At 43.6% G+C, this 22,406-nt stretch overlaps 1 protein-coding gene across 1 annotated transcript in view; it reads left to right on the forward strand.

Moving 5' to 3' along the window:
- Positions 1-22,406, forward strand: part of LOC137423852 (tryptophan 5-hydroxylase 1-like) — a 170,637-nt gene that overhangs the window by 78,155 nt on the left and 70,076 nt on the right. The window contains exon 2 of the mRNA XM_078773533.1: positions 10,022-10,199. Within this exon, the coding sequence (XP_078629659.1) occupies positions 10,022-10,199 (178 nt within the window). The remainder of the gene's footprint in view (positions 1-10,021; positions 10,200-22,406) is intronic.

The raw sequence follows: 22,406 nt of genomic DNA on the forward strand, positions 1-22,406 counted from the left end.
GATGAATAGAAAACTCCATCGAAACAGCATTTAGAGAATTAGTGCAGGCCCATATGTCATAACAATATTGTTTGTGTTTTTTGTTTGTTAAAATTGATTTAGCAATGGATTCTGCTTCAGAATATTATAGAGATGTAAAAAAAATAGGGTTCCATTTTTTCTTTTACGTCTAATAGGTAGTAATTCGAAGAAATCCAAGATGGCCGCCATAAAATTTGGAAAATACACTTTTGTGCATATCTTTGTATCTAGATATCATATAAACATGAATAATATGTCCTTTTATATGTTTTCAGACCCAAGGAAGCCATTTCTGCCATTGTTTTTACAGAAAAATGCAAGGAAAATAAAATAGTGGACATATACCAGCCAAAGTGGGGTCGGCCGGCATGAAATCGGTTAATTAAGTTTCCACCATCTAGTTAAGGTCTGGTTTTGACTGTGTTGACGAAATGTGAATCTGAATAGTAGTATCTATCTTTGCAGGACCGACGACAGTTCAAGAGTGTCTAGAAAATTACACCTACCTTCAAGATGAGTGACTCACCACCCAGGAAGATTGAGAAGTCAGTAGATTTCGGACTTTGTTTTGTATGCCAAATGGCCATAGGGCAAACAGACTATACAACCTTTGTAACGAAACCAAAACTCTCCTCTGTCGAGAAACTGATGGCAGGTGCTGAGGAACAGTACACGTATGGTGAAACAAAGTTTGCATCATTGAATAGACGTTTGCAATATTCCTCTGCTGAAGAATTGCTCGCAAAAGGTCTCCGCTACCATAAAGCTTGTTACAAAGATGTTACCAATAAGATGCACATTGATCGAGCAAAGGCTAGGTTTGAGAAAGGAACAACATCAGGCAGTGCCGCAGAAATCCGACTGAAAAAGAGAGGACGACCAAGTTCTAGTGATCTAGGGGAAAGCACGTCAACATCCAGAAGGTGTTCCCGAGAACAGACATTTGACGCGCTCAGATGTGTCATATGCCAGGAAGACAGAGGAAGTGAACTACACAATGTGTCAACAAAGAACATGGGACTCCAGATCAGAAACATTGGCCAAGAAACAAGTAATGACAATCTGAAAGTGAGACTGAACAGTGTCATAAGTTCGCCTGACCCATTGCAAGCAATGGCTGAGGACATGAAATATCATTTACCATGTGTAGTTAAGGCCAAACGTGCTATAGTTAAGACGGAAAAACAAACAGAAACAACCAATGTTAACTTTGGTCAGGTGTTATCAGACCTTGAACTCATTGAAATTGTTGAAACTGCGTTGAATGATACTACTGAAAATGCTGTGCTGAATATGAATGAAATTCATGTAACCTATGTCAATTTACTTAAGGAGCACGACTTTCCGGTCTCAGACAACCATAGTTATAAGCCATACCTGAAACAATTGATCCTAGACAACATTGCCGATGTTCATTTCAGCCGGCCCTCAAACAAAACAAAGCCAGAGCAGATTCTTTCCACAAAGCTCAAAGACCACATGATATCAAGCACAATTACAGCAGACAGCATCAAAGACGATTTTAAAGTACTTTTGCGAGCTGCGAAAATATTGAGGAAAGACATCGCATCTTCCCCAGCATGGAAATTTAATGGAACCTTTGCTGATTACAAGCCACCCCCGATGCTCAACATCTTCTGCAAGCATGCAGTCATGGGAACAAGGAAAGTAGGAAATAGCAACAGGGAGGACTCCATTGGTGTGAGTGCATCATTGTTGGCGCAGCACTTTGTCGGTGCTTATAAATCTGACCGACAGGTATCGTACGAACCAAGAAGCGAGGATGGATCATTCAAACAACGATTTGAAACTCCATTGAGTGTGGGCTTAGCTCTCGACATACACAAAAACACACGATCCAAGGCGCTTGTAGAGAAACTTGCACATCTGGACCTCGCCATCTCCTACAAAAAGGTCATGGAGATTGAGACCAGCATTGCCAACTCCGTACTGAAGCAAATGGAGTCCACCGGAGGCATCTGTCTACCACCATGGTTGGTTCAGGACACGTTCGTCTGGTTTGCCATGGACAACATCGATTTTCTAGAGTCAACTCCTTGCGGGATGAATACCCTTCATGGTACAGCAATTGCGATCTACCAGCCTGTATCACCGGAGAAATCACCCATGATACCACCAATTGAACTTGACCGGTCATCAAAAGCTCAAACGATACATGATGCAGTTGGCTGTAAAACGTTGACCTGCAAGAAGCCAGCACCCGAGAAGAGAAAGAGCGACTGCAAGCTGCTCACATCAAAACCCGAGACAGACAAGAACAAGAAAACCGATATGACCTGGATGATTGGATGCCTGAACTTCGAGGAAGAAGGAGAAGTTGACGTCAAACTCACAGCTCCGGGGACGTGGGGAGCCTTCAATTCCAATTGACGAAATGACGAAAAGAAAACTTCGAACATTCAAGAGTTCGACTGCCACAACAGAAGTGAGATCGGGCGACAAGCTGATCAAAGTCAAAGAAGAGCGAGGATTGTTGCAGAGGTTCATCGTTATCTCACGGAGCCGACCAGAGCTCGACCTGAAAGAATGTATTGGCACCTATGAATTTGGCATCGTTCCACGTTCTTTATTTGCATCTGATGGATCCCTCTTGTTGGCATACGACAAGGCAAAAATCCTTCGTCAACTTGAGCATCTGGCTGAGCCTGAAGAGCAGGATGTACATGATCCACCAGGAGAACCTATTTCGACAGAAATCAATGAGCATCAAGACGCGGGAATTGCCGCTTTGAATGATGCAGCAGCACACGCTGGGGAAGAAACTAATGACCCATCAACTGACTATGAAATCTCAAGCCAAAATTTGCAGGAACCCTCTCAGATCAGCCAAAACCCAGACACAACCACAAGATCAGGAGTGATCAATGAAAACGAGACTACTTCTCGCCATAGAGTGATATAATCATTGATGGCATGGCTCTTGTTAACGGGATCTCCAAAACAGAACAAATGATTACATGCAGTGACTTTGCTCAATCGTTCATTGAACGCCTCGAAAATATTGCCGTGCATTATGATGACGTGAGGTTGGTATTCGACCGATACATCGATAACTCACTGAAAGACAAAATGCGCCTAAAGAGGACAAAGGGGAAATCAACATACTATCACGTCAGGGATAGTACATTGATCCAGAAGATTTCACTCAAAGATTTCCTTTCCAATGTGAAGACCAAGGCAGAGCTTACAGAGTACTTGGCTGTGAAGTGTCTATCTTACAGCAAGGCTCATCCAAACAAGTTGAAGAAGTTCATGGTGACATCAGGAACTAAGACCACGGGCAACACTGAAGTTCCAGACAGTCTACTCACGCACAGCCAAGAAGAGGCCGATACACTCTTAATTCTGCATGCTCTCACAGTCGACAAAGATGCAGAAGTTATCATTGATTCGCCAGATACCGATATCTTCCTCCTACTGATTCAGAGATTTCACGATCTACCACCTGCTACGAGGTTTCTCACTGGGAAGGGAAAGTTGAGGAGGAGCATTGCAGTCCAACCTATTCATGGCATGCTAGGAGAGAAACGTGCGTCTGCAATACTTGGATTCCACGCATTCACGGGAAGTGACATGTCTGGAAGGTTCGCTGGCAGGAGCAAGGACTGGTGCTTTAAGGTCTTCATGACATGTGACAACAAGATATGGGAGGCTCTGGAGTCTTTGGGACAAACTGATCCGTCACCAGAAGTGTGTTCCCAGCTGGAACGCTTCGTCTGTCTGCTGTACAAGTCTAAAGTTCACACGAAAGTAAACGAGCTTCGCTGGTTCTTATTCTCCAACCGTGCTGCTGAGGGAGAGAGTCTTCCACCTACCACTGGTTCGCTAAAGTTACACGTTCAGCGAGCACATTATATCGCAATGATATGGAGAAAGGCAGCAGAAAGCCATCCGTCCCTTCCATCACCTGTCGAGTATGGTTGGCAGTTACTTTCGGATGATGGGGTTTATGCCCCAAGTCGATGCCTGAATCCTCCAGCCCCAGAAGCAATAATGAATCTCGTGAACTGTGGGTGCAAGAAAGGGTGTATGGGAAGATGTAGCTGTCGCAATAACAATATTCCTTGTACTGAAGTTTGTGGGTGTGTGGGTTACAGTTGTAACAACAAAGCAAACATCAATGAACCGCGTGTGATAGATATGGATGAGGATGAATGAGGCATTCGTTTATGTGATCGTTTATGTTCATTCATCGTTTATGTTTAGGTGTGTGTGTATGTGTGTGCGTGTGTGTGTGTGTGTGTGTGTGCGTGTGCGTGTGTGTGTATTCAAAATAAATGTTATCAGTGAAGATTGTTTATTGAATCGATTCTAATTGGGAAATTATACGATCCGATTTCACGACGGCCGTCTCCATTTTGGCTGGTATATTGCCCACTATTTTAATTTCCTTGCATTTTTCTGTAAAAACAATGGCAGATATGGCTTCCTTGGGTCTGAAAACATATAAAAGGACATATTATTCATGTTTATATGATATCTAGATACAAAGATATGCACAAAAGTGTATTTTCCAAATTTTATGGCGGCCATCTTGGATTTCTTCGAATTACTACCTACTAGGGCATGCCCGTACTATATCTATATCTAAAATTATATCCCCCCCTCTATTTACATGAAATGGTTTGGTTCATGAAATGTTTTGGTCCATTCGCAACGCCAAAGCGAACGGCGAACGCTTTACATGAAATGGTTTGGTCCATGAAATGTTTTGGTCCATTCGCAACGCCAAAGCGAACGGCGAACGGCTTGCGAGTACAGTGACAATCCCCCCGGGGTTTTAATTAGTTTTAAAACATCGTTTAACGCCAACATAGCGCCAACATAGTTTGCCGACGGGAAATAAATGAATATGCTCTCAAATGTGCCATCCGAGGCAGAGTGTGTTCGCCACGTTCGGCACACGCGATAGCTCGCTGCTCTCTGATTGGTTGAATCGTTTTTTGGACATAGCTCGGTAAGTAATTGTCCGATTAATATGAAACCTTGAAAAGGCACATCCTCGGGTCCCCAGCAATATACCTGGCAAGTTTAAAGTATATCGGACCCGTGGTTGTCGAGAAACAGCGGTCACAGACAAACAAACAAATGTACAAACAAACACACAGAGATTACTGGAATTATAGATAGACTAGGGCATGCCCGTACTATATCTATATCTAAAATTATATCCCCCCCCCTCTATTTACATGAAATGGTTTGGTCCAAAGCGAACGGCTTGCGAGTGGTGACAATCCCCCCCCCCTCTATTTACATGCAATGGTTTGGTCCAAAGCGAACGGCTTCCGGAGTTTGGTAAAGAAATCGCCATCGCGTGCACAAACGCGCAGGAAAGCGAATGAATCGCAAATTCGTTTTTATTAGTTGTAAAACATAGTTTAACGCCAACATAGTTTGCAAACGTGAAATAAATGAATACGCTCTCAAATGTGCCATCCGAGGCAGAGTGTGCCCGCCACGTTCGGCACACGCGATCGTTCGCTGCTCTCTGATTGGTTGAATCGTTTTTTGGACATAGCTCGGTAAGTAATTGTCCGATTAATATGAAACCTTGAAAAGGCACATCCTCGGGTCCCCAGCAATATACCTGGCAAGTTAAAAGTATATCGGACCCGTGGTTGTCGAGAAACAGCGGTCACAGACAAACAAACGTACAGACGTACAGACGTACAGACAGAGATTACTGGAATTATAGATAGACTAGGGCATGCCCGTACTATATCTATATCTAAAATTATATCCCCCCCCTCTATTTACATGAAATGGTTTGGTCCAAAGCGAAGGGCTTGCGAGTGGTGACAATCCCCCCCCTCTATTTACATGCAATGGTTTGGTCCAAAGCGAACGGCTTCCGGAGTTTGGTAAAGAAATCGCCATCGCGTGCACAAACGCGCAGGAAAGCGAATGAATCGCAAATTCGTTTTTATTAGTTTTAAAACATCGTTTAACGCCAACATAGCGCCAACATAGTTTGCAAACGTGAAATAAATGAATACGCTCTCAAATGTGCCATCCGAGGCAGAGTGTGCCCGCCACGTTCGGCACACGCGATCGTTCGCTGCTCTCTGATTGGTTGAATCGTTTTTTGGACATAGCTCGGTAAGTAATTGTCCGATTAATATGAAACCTTGAAAAGGCACATCCTCGGGTCCCCAGCAATATACCTGGCAAGTTAAAAGTATATCGGACCCGTGGTTGTCGAGAAACAGCGGTCACAGACAAACGTACAGACGTACAGACAGACAGACAGAGATTACTGGAATTATAGATAGACTAGGGCATGCCCGTACTATATATATGCCCGTACTATATATCTATCTAAAATTATATCCCCCCCCTCTATTTACATGAAATGGTTTGGTCCATTCGCAACGCCAAAGCGAACGGCGAACGGCTTGCGAGTACAGTGACAATCCCCCCCCTCTATTTACATGAAATGGTTTCGTCCATTCGCAACGACCACAGAACCCCCCCCCTCTATTTACATGGAATGGTTTGGTCCATTCGCAACGCCGGCATACGCGATCGTTCGCTGCTCTCTGATTGGTTGAATCGTTTTTTGGACATAGCTCGGTAAGTAATTGTCCGATTAATATGAAACCTTGAAAAGGCACATCCTCGGGTCCCCAGCAATATACCTGGCAAGTTAAAAGTATATCGGACCCGTGGTTGTCGAGAAACAGCGGTCACAGACAAACAGACGTACAGACGTACAGACGTACAGACAGAGATTACTGGAATTATAGATAGATTAGACGTAAAAGAAAAAATGGAACCCTATTTTTTTTACATCTCTATAATATTCTGAAGCAGAATCCATTGCTAAATCAATTTTAACAAACAAAAAACACGAAATTACTAATCGCCCTAGACTAAATAGAGCACGGACAAAGCCTGCGGTTTTAATTACATGGTGAAAAGGGATGGAAGATTTTTCCTTAATTTCTCTGCAGCCTTTGGCGAAAAAAGGGACGTCACAAAAATGTGGTTGTTGCATGTTGAGTGTCCCAGGAATGACATCACTTTCCCCAAGGTCAATGGCCGTGTTTATCTGAAGTCTTTGTGATTGTCCGGTGTCTATATCTGTATGTGCGTGCGTGATTTGTGTGTGCCAGCTCTTCCATGAGCCATAGATCTTGTAAAAAACATGTGGTAGAAATGTATATGTAGGTAGAAAAGGTGTCAGGGCATATAAAACGTACAGATTTGACACGCTGCCATGATTATCCTTTATATATATATTTCGAACATTCCCCAATTTCAATTGTTTTTAATATTCTCTTTAATTGGAGACAGGTGCTTGTCCCCATTTCACCTCCTCCCAATCTCATTTTCACCATCTGCATCTTCTCTGAATTTTCACTTGTTATACTCTGAGTGTCTTCATATTTTTTTTGTGAAGCGTGGGATGGGGGATTATTCATCGAATGTCTTTTTCGTGTTTCATTTGTCTCGTATTTCCTTGCTCTAACTCGTGAGCAGCATGAAATGGTTATTATTTTAAAAGCAATGTTTCACAGTAATTCATTTTGAAAAGTACGCTGACTGTCAGGTAAGGATGTGTTTTTCATTAATAAAATCAGCAAAGTTTAAGCATTATCGGAGACTTTATGCACTTTGGCTTTCATGTGACATTAAAATGCTTTAACTCACTTTCATGGCATGAACTTATTTAAATATTCTCGAGTTTCATGAGATTTTTGAAGAAGAGTTAACACGAAACTTTTATGTTGGATTGGAATTACTACGTGCTGTATTTTTTAATGTATTAATTAATTTCATAAAGCGAAAGGTGTTACACATTCACCAACATGAGTTGAAATTTTTTGGGGGGAAGTTTGTCAAATGCACAAAATGTTGCTTCAAACATTCTCCTAATGTGAAGCAAAAAGTAAATTTTAAATAGCTTAAAGACGACTACTACTACTACTACTACTACTACTACTACTACTACTACTACTACTACTACTACTACTACTACTACTACTACTACTACTACTACTTGTGGGTCAGCAGGGAAAGGTTTTTGGCCCAAGTCTTTCACGAACCGACTGGCCAGATCTGCCATTAGACTAAAGTTGTCACGAAATTCCGCTTGGACGAACTAAAGTTGGACTTCCGCTTCTGGTCCCTCGAGTGAGGAAGCGACTTCGACCTCTGCACAGCATCAAAGTTTAAGTATTTCCCCATTCGTGTCTTTGTCAAATTTCCACTTGTTATTTTATTGTGTATGTGTTACTGTGTGTTTCTAGCTCGTGTTGGTTTCCTTCGTTGTTCACCGAGATTTGGACATCTTCCATTTGGAAGCCATATTGGATCTAAGCAAACATCTTTAAAAACATTCTCCTCTTAAACTGCTTGACCGATCAATGCAAGTCTTTAACTAATTGATCAACTACCCATGGGAAATCTAGTTTGATAAAAGTGACATCATCAGTCACTGGTCTGGCAGCCATATTGGATTAAAAAAAAACCCCTTAAAAAACAGAAGAGTTGTCTTGCACCAAGTCCTTCTCAAGACTACGCAGGGTAAGTATTCTATGAATACCATCTAGTTCTAAATGTAATGTTGCCACAATTTTTGTAAATGAAAGAACAACGTTGCATGTTTTATGGGTTTCATCACCTTGCCAAGACTTGTGGTTCTCAAATAAGTTTCTGAAATATAAAGGGCATAAAGGTTATTGAAATGAAATACACACAATAGTCTGATAAACGACAACTTTTTATTTTCCATTTTATCACATGATATAATAGAGCTATGGCATATGTGGGTATGCATGTTCACTCTGTACCCATTGGTTGGACAGCTGACCCCACTTCAGCCACAATTGTAACCTAAAAAGAAATCATATATCCACCATTTTGTGAAAGCGGATAGGCCTTAGTCCTCATGCCTTAACTCTCAGGCCTCTGGTGTCAGCCCATGGCCCAGTGCAATTGGAATTATTCGTGCTATATAAACACGATGTATTATTTATAACATTAGCAGTAAGCATGTTTTTGCTTCATGTAGGCAACCTGGGTTATTTATATCATTTTTGGGAATGATTGCAGCAGCGGTATGTTGCCTATACACCACCCAAATAAAGGGATCAGCAATTCCTTTAATAAATGAAGGTTTTGTACATAATTTTGGTTTTAGCCCAATTTTTCAAGGATGGTTAGTATGAAAATACGGAAGAGTAGCCCCTCATAAGCATTAGGCATGCTTTTACTTCATGTATGTAATACCGGTTGTAGCGGTCTATTGTCTGTCTCTTCACCGTCCAAAAAAAGGGATGAGCAATTTGTGCAATAAATGAAGGTGTTTGTGTGTAATTTCAGTTTTAGCCAGAGTTTTCATGGCGAACAGTGTGAAAATACTAGAAAAAGTCACCCGTCATTTTGATGGGCTTTTGCGATAGTAAGTAGGCCTAGAAATAAGAGAGCAGTAAGGAAACTTTTTCTGAATCATCATGTATACTTATAATTGATAAACAAATAAAAATATTGACGTTTCTTGAACGATGAGTATCTTGTTCCTAGAACCTTCAGAATGCAGCAAGACAGAAAGCTACAATTTACCAGGACTTGCATGATTGATATCATAAAAGTAAGAATTTTAATTTTAAATAAAAGCAATTATGTTAAAAACGAACTTTGAAGCAAAAATTGGCCTTCAAGCAAGATTCAATTTAACAGAGATGAACCTTCATCAGACCAGATGTCATCATGGTTCTCTCGGAGTCTGAGAGGGCGGTGCTCCGATTTCTGGCCGAGTCATACCAAAGACTTTAAAATGGTACAAAAAGACTTAAAAACGGTACGTGCTGCTTCCTTGCTTGCTGAGCATTTAAAAGGAGAGATATCAGACAAACAACCATATGTTACCAATACTTGCACAGGCTTTGGATGGACCTAATGGCCTCCTGCATCGAATTTCTTTGTAAGGGAACAAAATTATTCTAACCTTATGCTGTCTCATTTACTGCCACAGAATGAATCGCTGGCACAACCACTTCACCTTCGTATGTATGCTGGTGGTTCTCAATTACTGCTTATGCCTCTGCAATCAATGGAGGACCCAGAAGATGTGAGCTTTGCTGAAATAGGGGAAGCGTCTACTTTTTCCCAAATGGAGCATGGAACATTGGGCTCAAAGCCATTCAAGCAAGGTAAAAGCAAGGCACACTCGATTTCTTTTTGCTATTAATCGATGACTCAAACTCATTTTCATCCAAATGTAGGGGGCCAAAGGGAAGAGTTGGGTGACAAATACAGTATAGATGATTAACGGTGTGCCTGGAATAAGTGAGACAAACAACATGCAGACCAACAACATTACACTCCAGACAAATAAAGGGAGCATGGTTAGCAAGAATGCAAGAGCTTGTGGGTAGGTATGGGAGATAAAATGAGACGGAGACTGGTTAAATTATTAAGCTACTAAAGCAGACGGTGTGATGCATGGATTCAGAAAGGTAATTCTAGAGGTGTGAAAAAGAGGCAAAAATTAATGGAGGTTGGAATAGTATTGGCAAGGAGACAAAGGAATAAGACAAGGAATGCACCTGTCATTTTGCCAAATTCATTTGCGAATTAACACAGAATACAAAGTCTCTATCAGTCAGGCAACCTCCTTTCTCCCAGCCAGTAAACCTCTACCTGTCTCACACAGCCAACTGGAACAATTAAGTGCCACCAAATAATACTCTGGCAACCACAACTGAACGAGACGCCTCGTCGTGGTGGTTGTACCTCCCCAACACAAGTTGGGGGCCAAATTTTCCACATTCTTCCATGCTGCCCAGATTCGTCAGGGCAGCGCGGTCATGGTCAGAGTGCCGATCGGTCCCCATGGGCCGGCCCTTTTCCTATTGTCTCTGTTTATTTTCTCTCTCGCTCTCTCGCTCTCTCGCTCTCTCGCTCTCTCGCGCTCTCTCGCTCTCTCTCTCTCTCTCGCTCTCTCTCTCTCTCTCTTGCTCTCTCTCTCTTGCTCTCTCTCTTGCTCTCTCTTGCTCTCTCTCTCTTGCTCTCTCTCTCTCTCTCTCTTGCTCTCTCTCTCTCTTGCTTGCTCTCTCTCTCTCTCTCTCTCTCTCTCTCTCTCTCTCTCTCACTCTCGCTCTCTCTCGTCTCTCTCTCTCTCTCTCTCTCTCTCTCGTGCGCTCCTGCTGGTCGTTGGTGAGTCATGCGTGGGTGTGGCAGCATGGTGGCTGTGCATGTTGAGCTGTGAGTTCTCTGTCGTGTTGGTTGGTTTTCCTATCCCCCATTTCGCTCCCTTGTGTCCTTGTTTATACTTGTAAAGTTTCCCCTGTGTGTCCTTTCATTGTTGAGACAAGAGAGAGGGAGAGAGCGCACACGGTAGGTGGTGTTCGGTTGCCTCTTTTCGAACCTCCGGGTTTGAGGCCTGGCCTCCATTTTGCCGTGTTTTCCTAGTCCAGGCAGCGGTGTTTCGCTGCTCTAAACGGTTCTTGGACCTAGTCCATTAGTTTTTGGTTTTTACCTCCACTTGCCGGTGTTGCTTGTGGTTGGTATCTTTTTTTTTTGATTTCTCACCCTTTATTTATTTAATTTACGTTCGCTATGGCAAACGATTGTTTGAGGAATAGCATGTACGAGTCGCTCACTCGCAAGCATGGGCTGGTGTGCGACCCTCCGAGTGAGGTAAAGATGGAGCAAGTGCTTCTAGCAATTGGAAAAAGCGTCGGCTCACATAATATCCGTGCAGCCTCTCGAATGAACAAGAAAGTTGTTGTGTTTGTATCGGAGGTGCACATGGTGAACTCCGTTGTGGAGCAAGGCCTTCTCATAGAACCCGACATGTTTCTAGTGGTTTCCCCATTAGATACACCTGCGGTGAGGGTCAATGTGTCTGATGCCCCTCCCTTTGTTAAAGGTGAGGACTTGTGTGCTCAATTGAGCAGGTTCGGTACGATCGTATCAAAAGTGACAATGGTGCCGATACACTCGGCAAGGGGTGAATTTCGACACGTGATGACTTTTAAAAGGGTCGTTTACATGATATTGCCCGAAAATGTGCAAAAGCTCAATGTAGTTTTGCATGCAAAGATTAATGGCCATACTTATAGAATGTATGCCTCCACGGACGTCATGACGTGCTATGGGTGTGGAGCTTACGGACACGTAAAGAGTTCCTGTCCCGGTTTGGTGAGACCATTAGAAAATCGAGACCAGGTGATTGCAGATTCTCCTCCCTCCCCACCTAATGTGGCGGATGATATGGTAGACTCCTCCCCACGACCTAATGGTGATCGGGAAACAGTTGACTCCTCCCCCTCACCTACTGAGATACGTGGAATGGTAGACCCCTCCCCACAACCAATGGGTGAACAGGAAACAGTAGACCACTCTTCCCTACCTGCTGGTGTGACAAACGTGGTTGATCCCTCTCCTACTGTACAGGACTGTACGGATGACAATATGGAAGGGTTCGTAACAGTGGTTCGTAAAAAAGGACATAAACGTTCATGTCCCGTCGTGAAGGATGCAAGCACAGTGCAAAGTAAGGTACTTGTTGTGTCAAACGTGTCGCCGAGCTTGCAAGATGGAGCTTGTGTAGAGAATACCTGTGTGGGATTGCAAACTGAACCGGCACCGGGTTTAAATCTAAGCAATTCGTTTGCACCACTTGCCGAACTGTTTGAGGGTTCTAAGTGTGATATAGACATCGAGAATCCTCGCGCATCTCAGGAGGACACAAGTGGGGATATTGATAACCCTGATGTCTTACATGACATTAATGTAATGGTCACAGAGGTGGGCGCAGGGATGGCCAGGTGTAATGATAAAACAGATAAGTTGGACAGCCTCTCAGAGGAAACCTGTAAGCCTACACGTTTCGAACAAAATAAAAGGGATGATAAGAAGGAAGCTGCATATGACGATGAGCAGCTAAACATGAATGAAAACGATATCCATGTTTCTGATCCTGGGGAGATTTGTGCCTCAGAAATAAGTTTGCATCAGGAAGAGAATGACAAAGATGATGCGTTTGATTTTGATGAACCCTACTCTACCTCGTCAGGTAGTGGGTTTTGTGCCCAAGAGGATAGGGATGGGGACACTGTAGTTACAGAAGATGAAGTTAAAAAATTCCTCGATGAATCCTTCAGGAAAAGGAATGTCAGAATTCAGGATTATTTCCCAAACCTACATGCTTTTCTAAAAACTACTAGAAACATGATTCGTGAACCCCAGCAAGTTGGGATATCAGAACCTCAATTTCAGCGGTTGAGAAAGTGTGCCACTAAGGCAGGAAAAGAACTCCAAGAGGAGGAAAATTAATAAAGAATAAATGAAGGTAACGTCTCTCAACATAAACGGAGGCCGCAGCTGTATGCGGCGTCTGGAGGTGTTACAACTATTTGAGAAAGAAAAGATTGATATTTTCATGTTACAAGAGACACACATAAACGAATCTTGTGAAGACGAGTGGCGCAGAATGTTTAAAGGGTGCCATGTTTTCTCCAGTGCGGTTGAAGAAGCTAAAGCGGGGGTGGCAATAATCTTGCATCCTCGCCTTCAACCATCCGAGATTCACTATAGAGAGATTTGTAAGGGTTTCTTGATGGTGGTGGATTTTATTAGCAGCAATCAAAAGGTTAGCATTATTAATGTGTATTGCCCCAGTGACAGCGCTGAAAGGGCTCTATTTCTTCCAAAATTAGCGGATTGTTTAAGCAATGTTGATTTGACTTGTTTAATTTGTATGGGGGGAGACTATAATTGCACACTCAACCCTCGACTGGACAGGAACACTCCTGAGCCACATCCACCCAGTGCAAAGTCCTTGGCACAACTTGTGAAAAAATACAAACTTAGAGATGTATGGCGATTACAAAATCCAAACACCCGTCAATATACATGGGTGTGCTGTGCAAAAAACCAGTTAACCATGGGTCGACTGGACAGATTGTACGTGAACCAAGGAATGGTGAATCTGGTTAAGAGAACATGTATAACTCCATCTGGCTTTTCTGATCACCATATGATTGCAATGGATTGTATGTTACCTGGTCATTGCTGTAAGAGTGCACACTGGAATTTCAATGTGAAATTGTTACAAGATGAACATTTTAAAAATGCCTTCAGACTGGTATGGGAAGGATTAGAAAAGAAAAAGTGTTCCTATGTCAATATGCGACAGTGGTGGGACTGTACCAAGTCACAAATTCGGATTTTCTGCCAACAATATTGCTCGTATGCCACTAGTAATACGTCTGGGTTGATAAGTGCTCTAAAAGCAGATGTACTTAAATATGAACAAGAAGCTGGAACATCTTGGGGAAGTGACCAATATCAGCAGCTGATAGAAAAAAAGACCCTGCTGGCCGAACTGGTCAAAGAGCGTGCGGCGGGAGCAATGATTCACCTGCGGATGAGCATAATACACCTCGAGACTCCAAACAAAGATTTCTTCAAAATGCAGAAGGCTGCCAACACTTCTCGGCAGATTCAGAGTCTACGCTCTCCGACGGTGTTCTGACTCACCAAAGTGACATTAAACATTCACTGCAAGAGTTTTACTCAAACTTGTTTACTCCAAGAACGGTGGATAAAACGATGGCAAATGAGATAATTGAACTTCTCCCATCTCTTTCTGAAGAGCAGCAACTCCAACTGGAATGTGACATTTCTCTGGAGGAGCTCACAACAGCAGTGAAACAACTCGAAGACGGCAAGGCCCCCGGAATTGACGGACTTCCTGCTGAATTTTACAAAGTTTTTTGGAATGTTCTGGGTCCTGCTTTAATTGAGATTTTTCACGAGAGCCTAAATCAGGGGGAATTGCCCTTGAGCTGCAGAAGAGCTGTCTTATGTCTTCTTCCCAAGAAAGGGGATTTGCAGCAGACTACAAACTGGCGGCCTGTGTCATTGTTAAATACTGATTACAAGATTGTGTCAAAAATGCTTGCAATGCGTCTTAAAAAGCTCATCTCGTTCTTAGTTGGGAATGACCAAACGTATTGCATACCTGAACGATCCATGTATGACAGTATTTTCTTGGTTCGAAACTTGATTACTATCGGTCAAACTGCGTCGCATGCTTTTGGGTTATTACTCCTTGACCAGGAGAAAGCTTTTGACAGTGTGGATCACTCTTTTCTGTTGGCAGTTCTTACGAAAGCAGGATTTGGAGAAAAATTCATTTCTTGCATAAAACTTTTATACAACAATGTATCATGCCTGCTAAAAGTAAATAATAGTCTGTGTCGTCCTTTCCCCTTTCAGCGTGGCATCCATCAGGGCTGTCCACTGTCAGGCATGTTGTACACACTGTCCATCGAACCCTTACTGGCTCTCCTTCGTACCACTTTATCTGGTTTGTCCTTGTCAAACAATTCCAAAATTGTTACATCAGCATATGCAGACGACCTGTGTGTTGTGGTTAAAAACCAGGAAGATGTTTTTGAGCTATCCCGGTGTTTTGCCAAATTTGAACTTGCTTCATCAGCAAGAGTAAATTGGAACAAAAGTGTAGCTCTTTCTCTGTACCCAGATACCCTATCAGGGTCACAGGCTTCACATATGGTTCCCCCAACTCTTCCAGGAGGAATGTTATGGAAAACGGATGGGTTTAAATACTTAGGCATCCATTTGGGAACTGCAAGCTATATGAAGAAAAACTGGGATGGTTTCTTAGATAACATTAAGCAGAAACTATCAAAGTGGAAAGGGATGCTCCATATCTTGTCACTTAAGGCACGGGTAACGATAATAAACAACCTGGTGCTTCCAATCGTATGGCATAAGATCATAGCACTCCAGCCTCCTCAAGCTCTGATCACCAACATTCAGAGAGGTCTAGTTGACTTCTTCTGGGGAGGCCACCACTGGCTTAAGCCAGATGTGTTGTGTAGACCACGTAATTCAGGTGGTCAAAACCTGGTGCACATCCCTAGTCGAATAATGGCTTTTCGGCTAATGACAATAAAACGTCTGCTGTACAGCGAGGTTGTGCCCTGGCGTCCTCTCACGAATACGTTGCTCAGGCAAGTAGGTGGAATGGACTATGACCGGGAACTTTTCCTTATGGACTTGAAACAGGTCGACAGAGCTCGGCTCCCTGCATTTCATCGGTCTCTCCTGAACGCCTGGCAAGCTCTAGGAGTGCAGCGGTTGGAGATCTCTTATGATCCCAGGAGGTTTGTGCATGAGCCATTGTTCCAAAACTCACTATTCGCTGAAGTATCTACCAGCCGAGCTTTTATGGAACATTTTACGAATAATGAGATTAATAAAGTGCGAGATCTTATGGAGCTATCCTTAAAGCGATGGTTGTCTGCCAGCACTGTTTCTGGAAAAATTGGCTTGCGTTCAATTAGAATAGTGAGCAGGGTCATAAAGATTGTATCCCAGACTTTTTTTAGATTTAAACATTGGGTGGAATGGGGTAAATGAAGAAGTAGACTTTCGTTTAACCTTCCCTGAACTCTCAGTCACTGCCCAGGAACAACATGGTGTGTTTTCCTATCACAGCGAAGATTCCAGTGTGTTCCACATCATGGGAAAAAGGGCAATGTATAGAATTTGTCTAGAGGTGTGCTTACCGGGCTGTGCAGCACCCTTAAGGAACAAGTGGAAAGAGTCTTTACCTGCAGGAGCATTTCTCACTCCAAATTGGGATGAAATGTACAGGAGTCCTACTGTTGGACGTACAGGAGACCTAAATTGGAGACTGGTCCATCACGCCCTGGCCACACAGGTGTTAGTTCAGAAGTTTAACCCTGCTGTGTCTAATTTATGTCCTTTTTGTGGTAATGTTGAACATTTGTATCATGCGTTTATTGAGTGCAAGAGATTGTCATCTCTGTTTCTGTATCTGAGCCGAATCTTTTGTAAATTCAAAATTGTTTTTTCTGTTACAATCTTTGTTTATGGACCTGCATGTAATACTAGGAAAAACTCTGTGATTTTTCTTTTGAATTTTTTGCTTGGAATTGCCAAGCTTGCAATTTATAAAACCAGAAAAGCCAGATTAGGTAGTGGAAAAAATGAAAATGCACTTTTTTGTTTCATCGGGATGGTGTCAGCACGTATAAAGCTCGAACATGCTTATCATGTAAACATGGGGAACCTTCTTGTGTTTGAAGAGTCATGGGGCGTGGGGGGTGTTTTGTGCAAATGCATTGGAAATGAGGTTGTGATTTGTATGTGAAGTGGAGTTGGAATACTTTGGTTTTATACTTTTATAATAAAAGGACACAAAAGTCAAAAGTCTCTCTCTCTCTCTGTCGCCACCTGCTGGCCGTTTGTATGCTGGTTGTACTGTCATGGCGTCTGCTTGTGGAGGCCTGTGAGTGCTCTGTGTTGTTGCTCCATTCCCCCCCCCCCCCCGTTTTTCCCCCCTCTGTGTCCTTGTGCCTGTTCGTGGAGTCTTCCTGGTGATTCCCATATACGTTGAGATGGGAGAGAGAGCCGGAGAGCACAGGGTGATCGCTGGTAAGGGTTCACCGTTTTTGGGCGTCGCCCGATCGGTGTTTGCTCCTTCATCTTAAACCTCTATTTCCTTTTTTTCCTTTCGTTTATCTTTCCTTCAGTTTGTTTTGTTGCCTCCCTTTTCCGAAGTTAGGGAAATCGGAGAGGTCTGATTGCTTCCCATTCCCGGAGTTCGGGTAGGGAAGATTGTATTATATATTCACCCTCCCCGAGTTGGGGAGGGTTTGTAAGTGCAGCTGTTCCAGCATGGCAGCTGCACTATCTCGATTTATGGCCTTTCAGAGCCTGACCCGTAAGCACGGGTTCTTTTGTGTACCTCCGGAACGTGAGGTTAGTGTCGAGGACGTTGTCCTCGCAACCGGTCGTGTTGTCGGGATCGACAAGGTTGTTGCCACTTCGCGGATGAACAAGCGGCTCGTTATTTTTTTGTCAGACGTGGATTGTGTCCCACAAATTGTCGAACAGGGTTTGACAATCGATCCAGATTTATTTGTAATGATTTCCCCACTAGATAGCCCAGCGATAAAAGTCGTGATATCAAATTGCCCCCCATTTGTATCCGACGATGTACTAATTAAAGAATTGTCCGGATACGGTACCATCATGTCTCGTATCTCCATGATTCCCTTCGGGTCACGAAACAACGATTTAAGGCACGTGGTTTCATTCCGGCGGCAAGTGTTTATGATTTTAAAAAATTCCCAGAAGGATTTAAACCTTATAATAAAATTAAAACATCAACAGAACGAATATACAGTGTACGTGTCCACCAACGTTCTAAAATGTTTTGGCTGCAGACAATTTGGGCATGTTAAGCATGACTGCCCCCGAAAAGAGAATTCTCCACAAGTGCAACCTCCCCTCCGAACCGGGAATAAGCAACCCCCCCACCCCCCCACCTTCCCACCACCGATCCAAACCCTTCCACCACTGACCCAAGCCTTCCCACCACCGACCCAAGCCTACCCACCACCGAACCAAACCTTCCCACCACCGAACCAAGCCTTCCCGCCGCCGAACCAAGCCCTCCCACCACCGACCCGAACCTTCCCACCATCGACCCAAGCCTTACCACCACTGATCCCAATCTGTCCACCACCGACCCAAGCCTTCTTACCACCAATCCAAACCCCCCCACCGTACCCCCTTCCCCTCCCCTTGAAACAGGGGCCCCTCCCTCTACTGAAGGATCTAATTGCAGCCATCTCCTGTTAACGATAGATCTCACCCCCCAGGCGACATCGTCCAATCACAGCTTGTTGCCTGCTATAACTGATCCTACCTCTCTCGCCGTGGTAGCCGATGGGAATCCCCTCCCGATGATCACGTCCTCCCCCCCCCCCCCTCCCCCCAAACCCTTGCAATCTCTTCCCACTAACCAGGACGAGTTTCAATTAGTCTGCCCAAAAGGAAAAAGACATCTGCAAACAACAGATGAAAACGGTCATCTCTTTAAAAAACCTACAACTGAAAACCGACAGCCCCTCCTCTCTGCCCTAGATTTGTCCCTCGTCACAGAAAATCGTTTCTCGGTATTGGAGGACATAGATGTGGATGAATCCTCGCCCTTGTCTACTGACCTAGAAACTGATATGGTTGAACCGCAAAAATTAGTAACCCCCCCCCTCCTCCCCCCCTCCCCTGAAGATGGCTCATTTCTCTCCCTCCCCGTCCCCTCCCTCTATGGACTATGCCCCATCCGATAACGTGGAGGGATGTGATGACGGTGAGGAGATAAATGATGAAAACCAGTGTGACACACCATCTGAGCCATCTGATATAGATGACTCTGTTAGTGAATGTGGTAGCCTTAAGGAAGAATAAATCCCTCCAATCCCTCCCTCCGAGATAAAAAGGTTTCTTAAGGACACATTCCGAAAAAGGAATGTTGTTATAGAAACCTTTTTTCCGGAGCTACCTGATTTTATACATTCCGCTAGACTGATGGTAAAACGGCCCCACGTTTTTAATTTCAATTCCTCCCAATGTCACCATTTAAAGAAGTGGTTGCAAAAAGCTAAGAATGAACTGCTATCAAAAAATTGAGTGGTGGTCACTCCTCCTTATAGCTGTAATGAGTTTTTCCATTTGTAGCTTGAATATTAACGGAGGATGTAGCTCTGTCCGTAAAGTTCAAGTAAGGGATTTTTTATTACAGAAGAAAGTTGACATTGCCCTCTTACAAGAGACCCATGCCAACGACTGCTGTGTCGCAGAGTGGTGTAGGCTCTTCCCCGGCCTATCCTTCTTTAGTAACGGTGACTCCCGCAAAGGCGGTGTCGCAATAATTCTTAGCCCCTCCTTTTCGCCTTCATCGCTTAAATTCGACGAAATACACAAGGGATCCCTAGCATCCCTAGAATTCCACTACTGTGGAAAATTATATACTATTTTTAATATCTATGCCCCAAGTACGCCTGTAGCTCGGCGAGTTTTTTTTAATGACCTTGGGACACACCTAACGTCCCTCGACAGCCAAAACGCCCTAAAAAACCAAGACAATCCTGTTTGTATTGGTGGAGATTTTAACTGCACCCTCCAACCCCAACTAGACAGGAACAGTGCAGAGCCCCATCCTGCCTCCACAATCCCTCTCACCAAATTTTTAAAACAAATGAATTTGACAGATATATGGCGGGTACAGCACCCATCAATCAGGCAATACACATGGTGTCGATGCAATCAGGGTAATATTGTACTTGCTCGCTTGGACAAGTTTTATATTAATCCTCCACTTGAACGCCTCGTTCTGTCATCCAAAATTTGCCCATCAGGATTCTCGGACCACAGCGCAACATTTCTCAAAATTTCTGCCCCCTGCCCGAAACACAAGAGTGCTTTTTGGAAATTTAATAACAACTTACTTGATGATAGTACCTTTAAGGACATTTTTCCGGAAATTTGGAATATTCTGGTTGCCTCCCAAGGGAATTTCTCAAACCTCAGACAATGGTGGGATAATGCCAAAACGCACATCAGACTGTTCTGCCAACAATATCGTGCGTATGGTGTTCAAGAGGAAAGAAAAACCACAACCTTACTTGAAGATGAAATCCTGGAATTACAGGAACAGCTTCAGGGAACTGCAAGTGTGAGCTACCAGGGAATGAGGCAACAAATCCATGGAAAAACGGCCTTACTGAATTCCATATCCGAAAGGCGAGCACAAAATGCTTTATTGCGCCTGAAGATGAGGTACATACACGACCTTGATGCTCCAACCAAATTCTTCTTCAGCCTTAAAAGGGGGGCCTCTTCGTCAATGATTACACGCTTGCTCCATGATGGGGAACTCCTTTATGAAGATGGCAGAATCAGGGAATGTGCCCGGAAACATTTTAAACAACGGTTTATGCGGCATGACATTAACCAGGATGCAATATCGGAACTTGTTTCTAACCTTCCAACATTGGCGGAGGATCAGAAGCAGCAGTTGGAGGCTCCTCTTAGGTTACCTGAGCTCACCGCTGCCTTGAAGGCCTTGGAACCTGATAAAGCCCCTGGACTGGATGGGCTGACTAGTGAATTTTTCCAGTTTTTTTGGGACGCCATTGGACCTCACCTACTGCGGGTATTGAATGAATGTTTAGAGGATGGACAACTGCCGTGGAGTTGCCGGAGAGCAGTCACCACCTTAATTCCTAAGAAAGCGGACACTCAACTTATAGAGAACTGGCGTCCTATTTCCGTTTTATGTACGGATTATAAAATTTTAGCCAAAGCCTTGTCTAATCGAATGAAACCTTTTATGAATGTACTAATAGGAGAACATCAATCCTTTTGTATTCCTGGACGTACTATTTTTAATAATATCTTTCTTATCCGTGATACCATTCGGTTTTGTAACATTTTTAATATGAATGTTGGTCTGTTTTTTATTGACCAAGGAAAAGCCTTTGACTGTATTGACCACATGTACCTTTTTAGAGTTTTAGAGAATTTTGGGTTTGGACCTATTTTTATCTCGTACGTTAAACTTTTGTATTGTAATATATCCAGTGTTCTTAAAATTAATCAAGTATTGTGTAGCCCCATTGCTGTACAACGGGGAGTACGGCAAGGTTGCCCGCTATCTGGACTTTTATACTCTCTTGCCATCGAACCTCTTCTGCTCCAATTACGTACGCACATTTCTGGCTTCACTGGATCAATTCTTACCACACCGCTAAAAGTCTCTGCCTATGCAGATGATGTCTGTATTTATATAAAAAATAGTGCTGACGTCACTGCGGTGGCTCAGGCACTAAAAACATATTGTCAGGCTTGTTCAGGCCAGGTAAACTGGAAGAAGAGTGAAGCCCTTTGGATAGGACCTGGAGATTGCCCGCCAATTGTCCTACCAGGAGGAGTGAACTGGCAGAAAAGTGGCATTAAATACCTAGGTATTTTCCTCAGAGACAACACCTTTGAGCAGCAGAACTGGGTGGGATTACCGGACAAGGTAATGGCAAAACTGGCCCGCTGGAAAGGACTTCTTTTTCAACTTTCGTACCGCGGAAGAACTCTCGTCATTAACAATCTTGTCGCCTCTATGCTATGGCATAAGATGCTATGCCTACAACCGCCCGGGAGCCTTCTTATTACACTGCAAAAGAGCATTGTCGACTTTTTCTGGAGCGGGAAACACTGGCTCCAACCCCCCGTGGCATACTTACCACTCACTGAAGGTGGCCAAGGTCTTATTGATATCCGCAGCCGGATTATGGTCTTCCGGCTTCATATCGTGCGCCAACTTGTATATGGAGATGAAGCCCTACTCTGGAGGCCTCTGGCTAACTGCATATTGCAGATAACATGCAAGCTGGGTTACGACCGAGAACTTTTCTTGATGAACCCTCATCAAATCGATTCATCCTTGCTGCCCACCTTTTACCAAGGGGTGATGAACGCCTGGCAAGCCCTGTCCTTTTCCCGTGAAATGG

This window comes from Myxine glutinosa, chromosome 3 (assembly GCF_964187855.1).
Source record: "Myxine glutinosa chromosome 3, kmMyxGlut1.1, whole genome shotgun sequence".
Lineage (NCBI taxonomy): Eukaryota > Metazoa > Chordata > Myxini > Myxiniformes > Myxinidae > Myxine > Myxine glutinosa.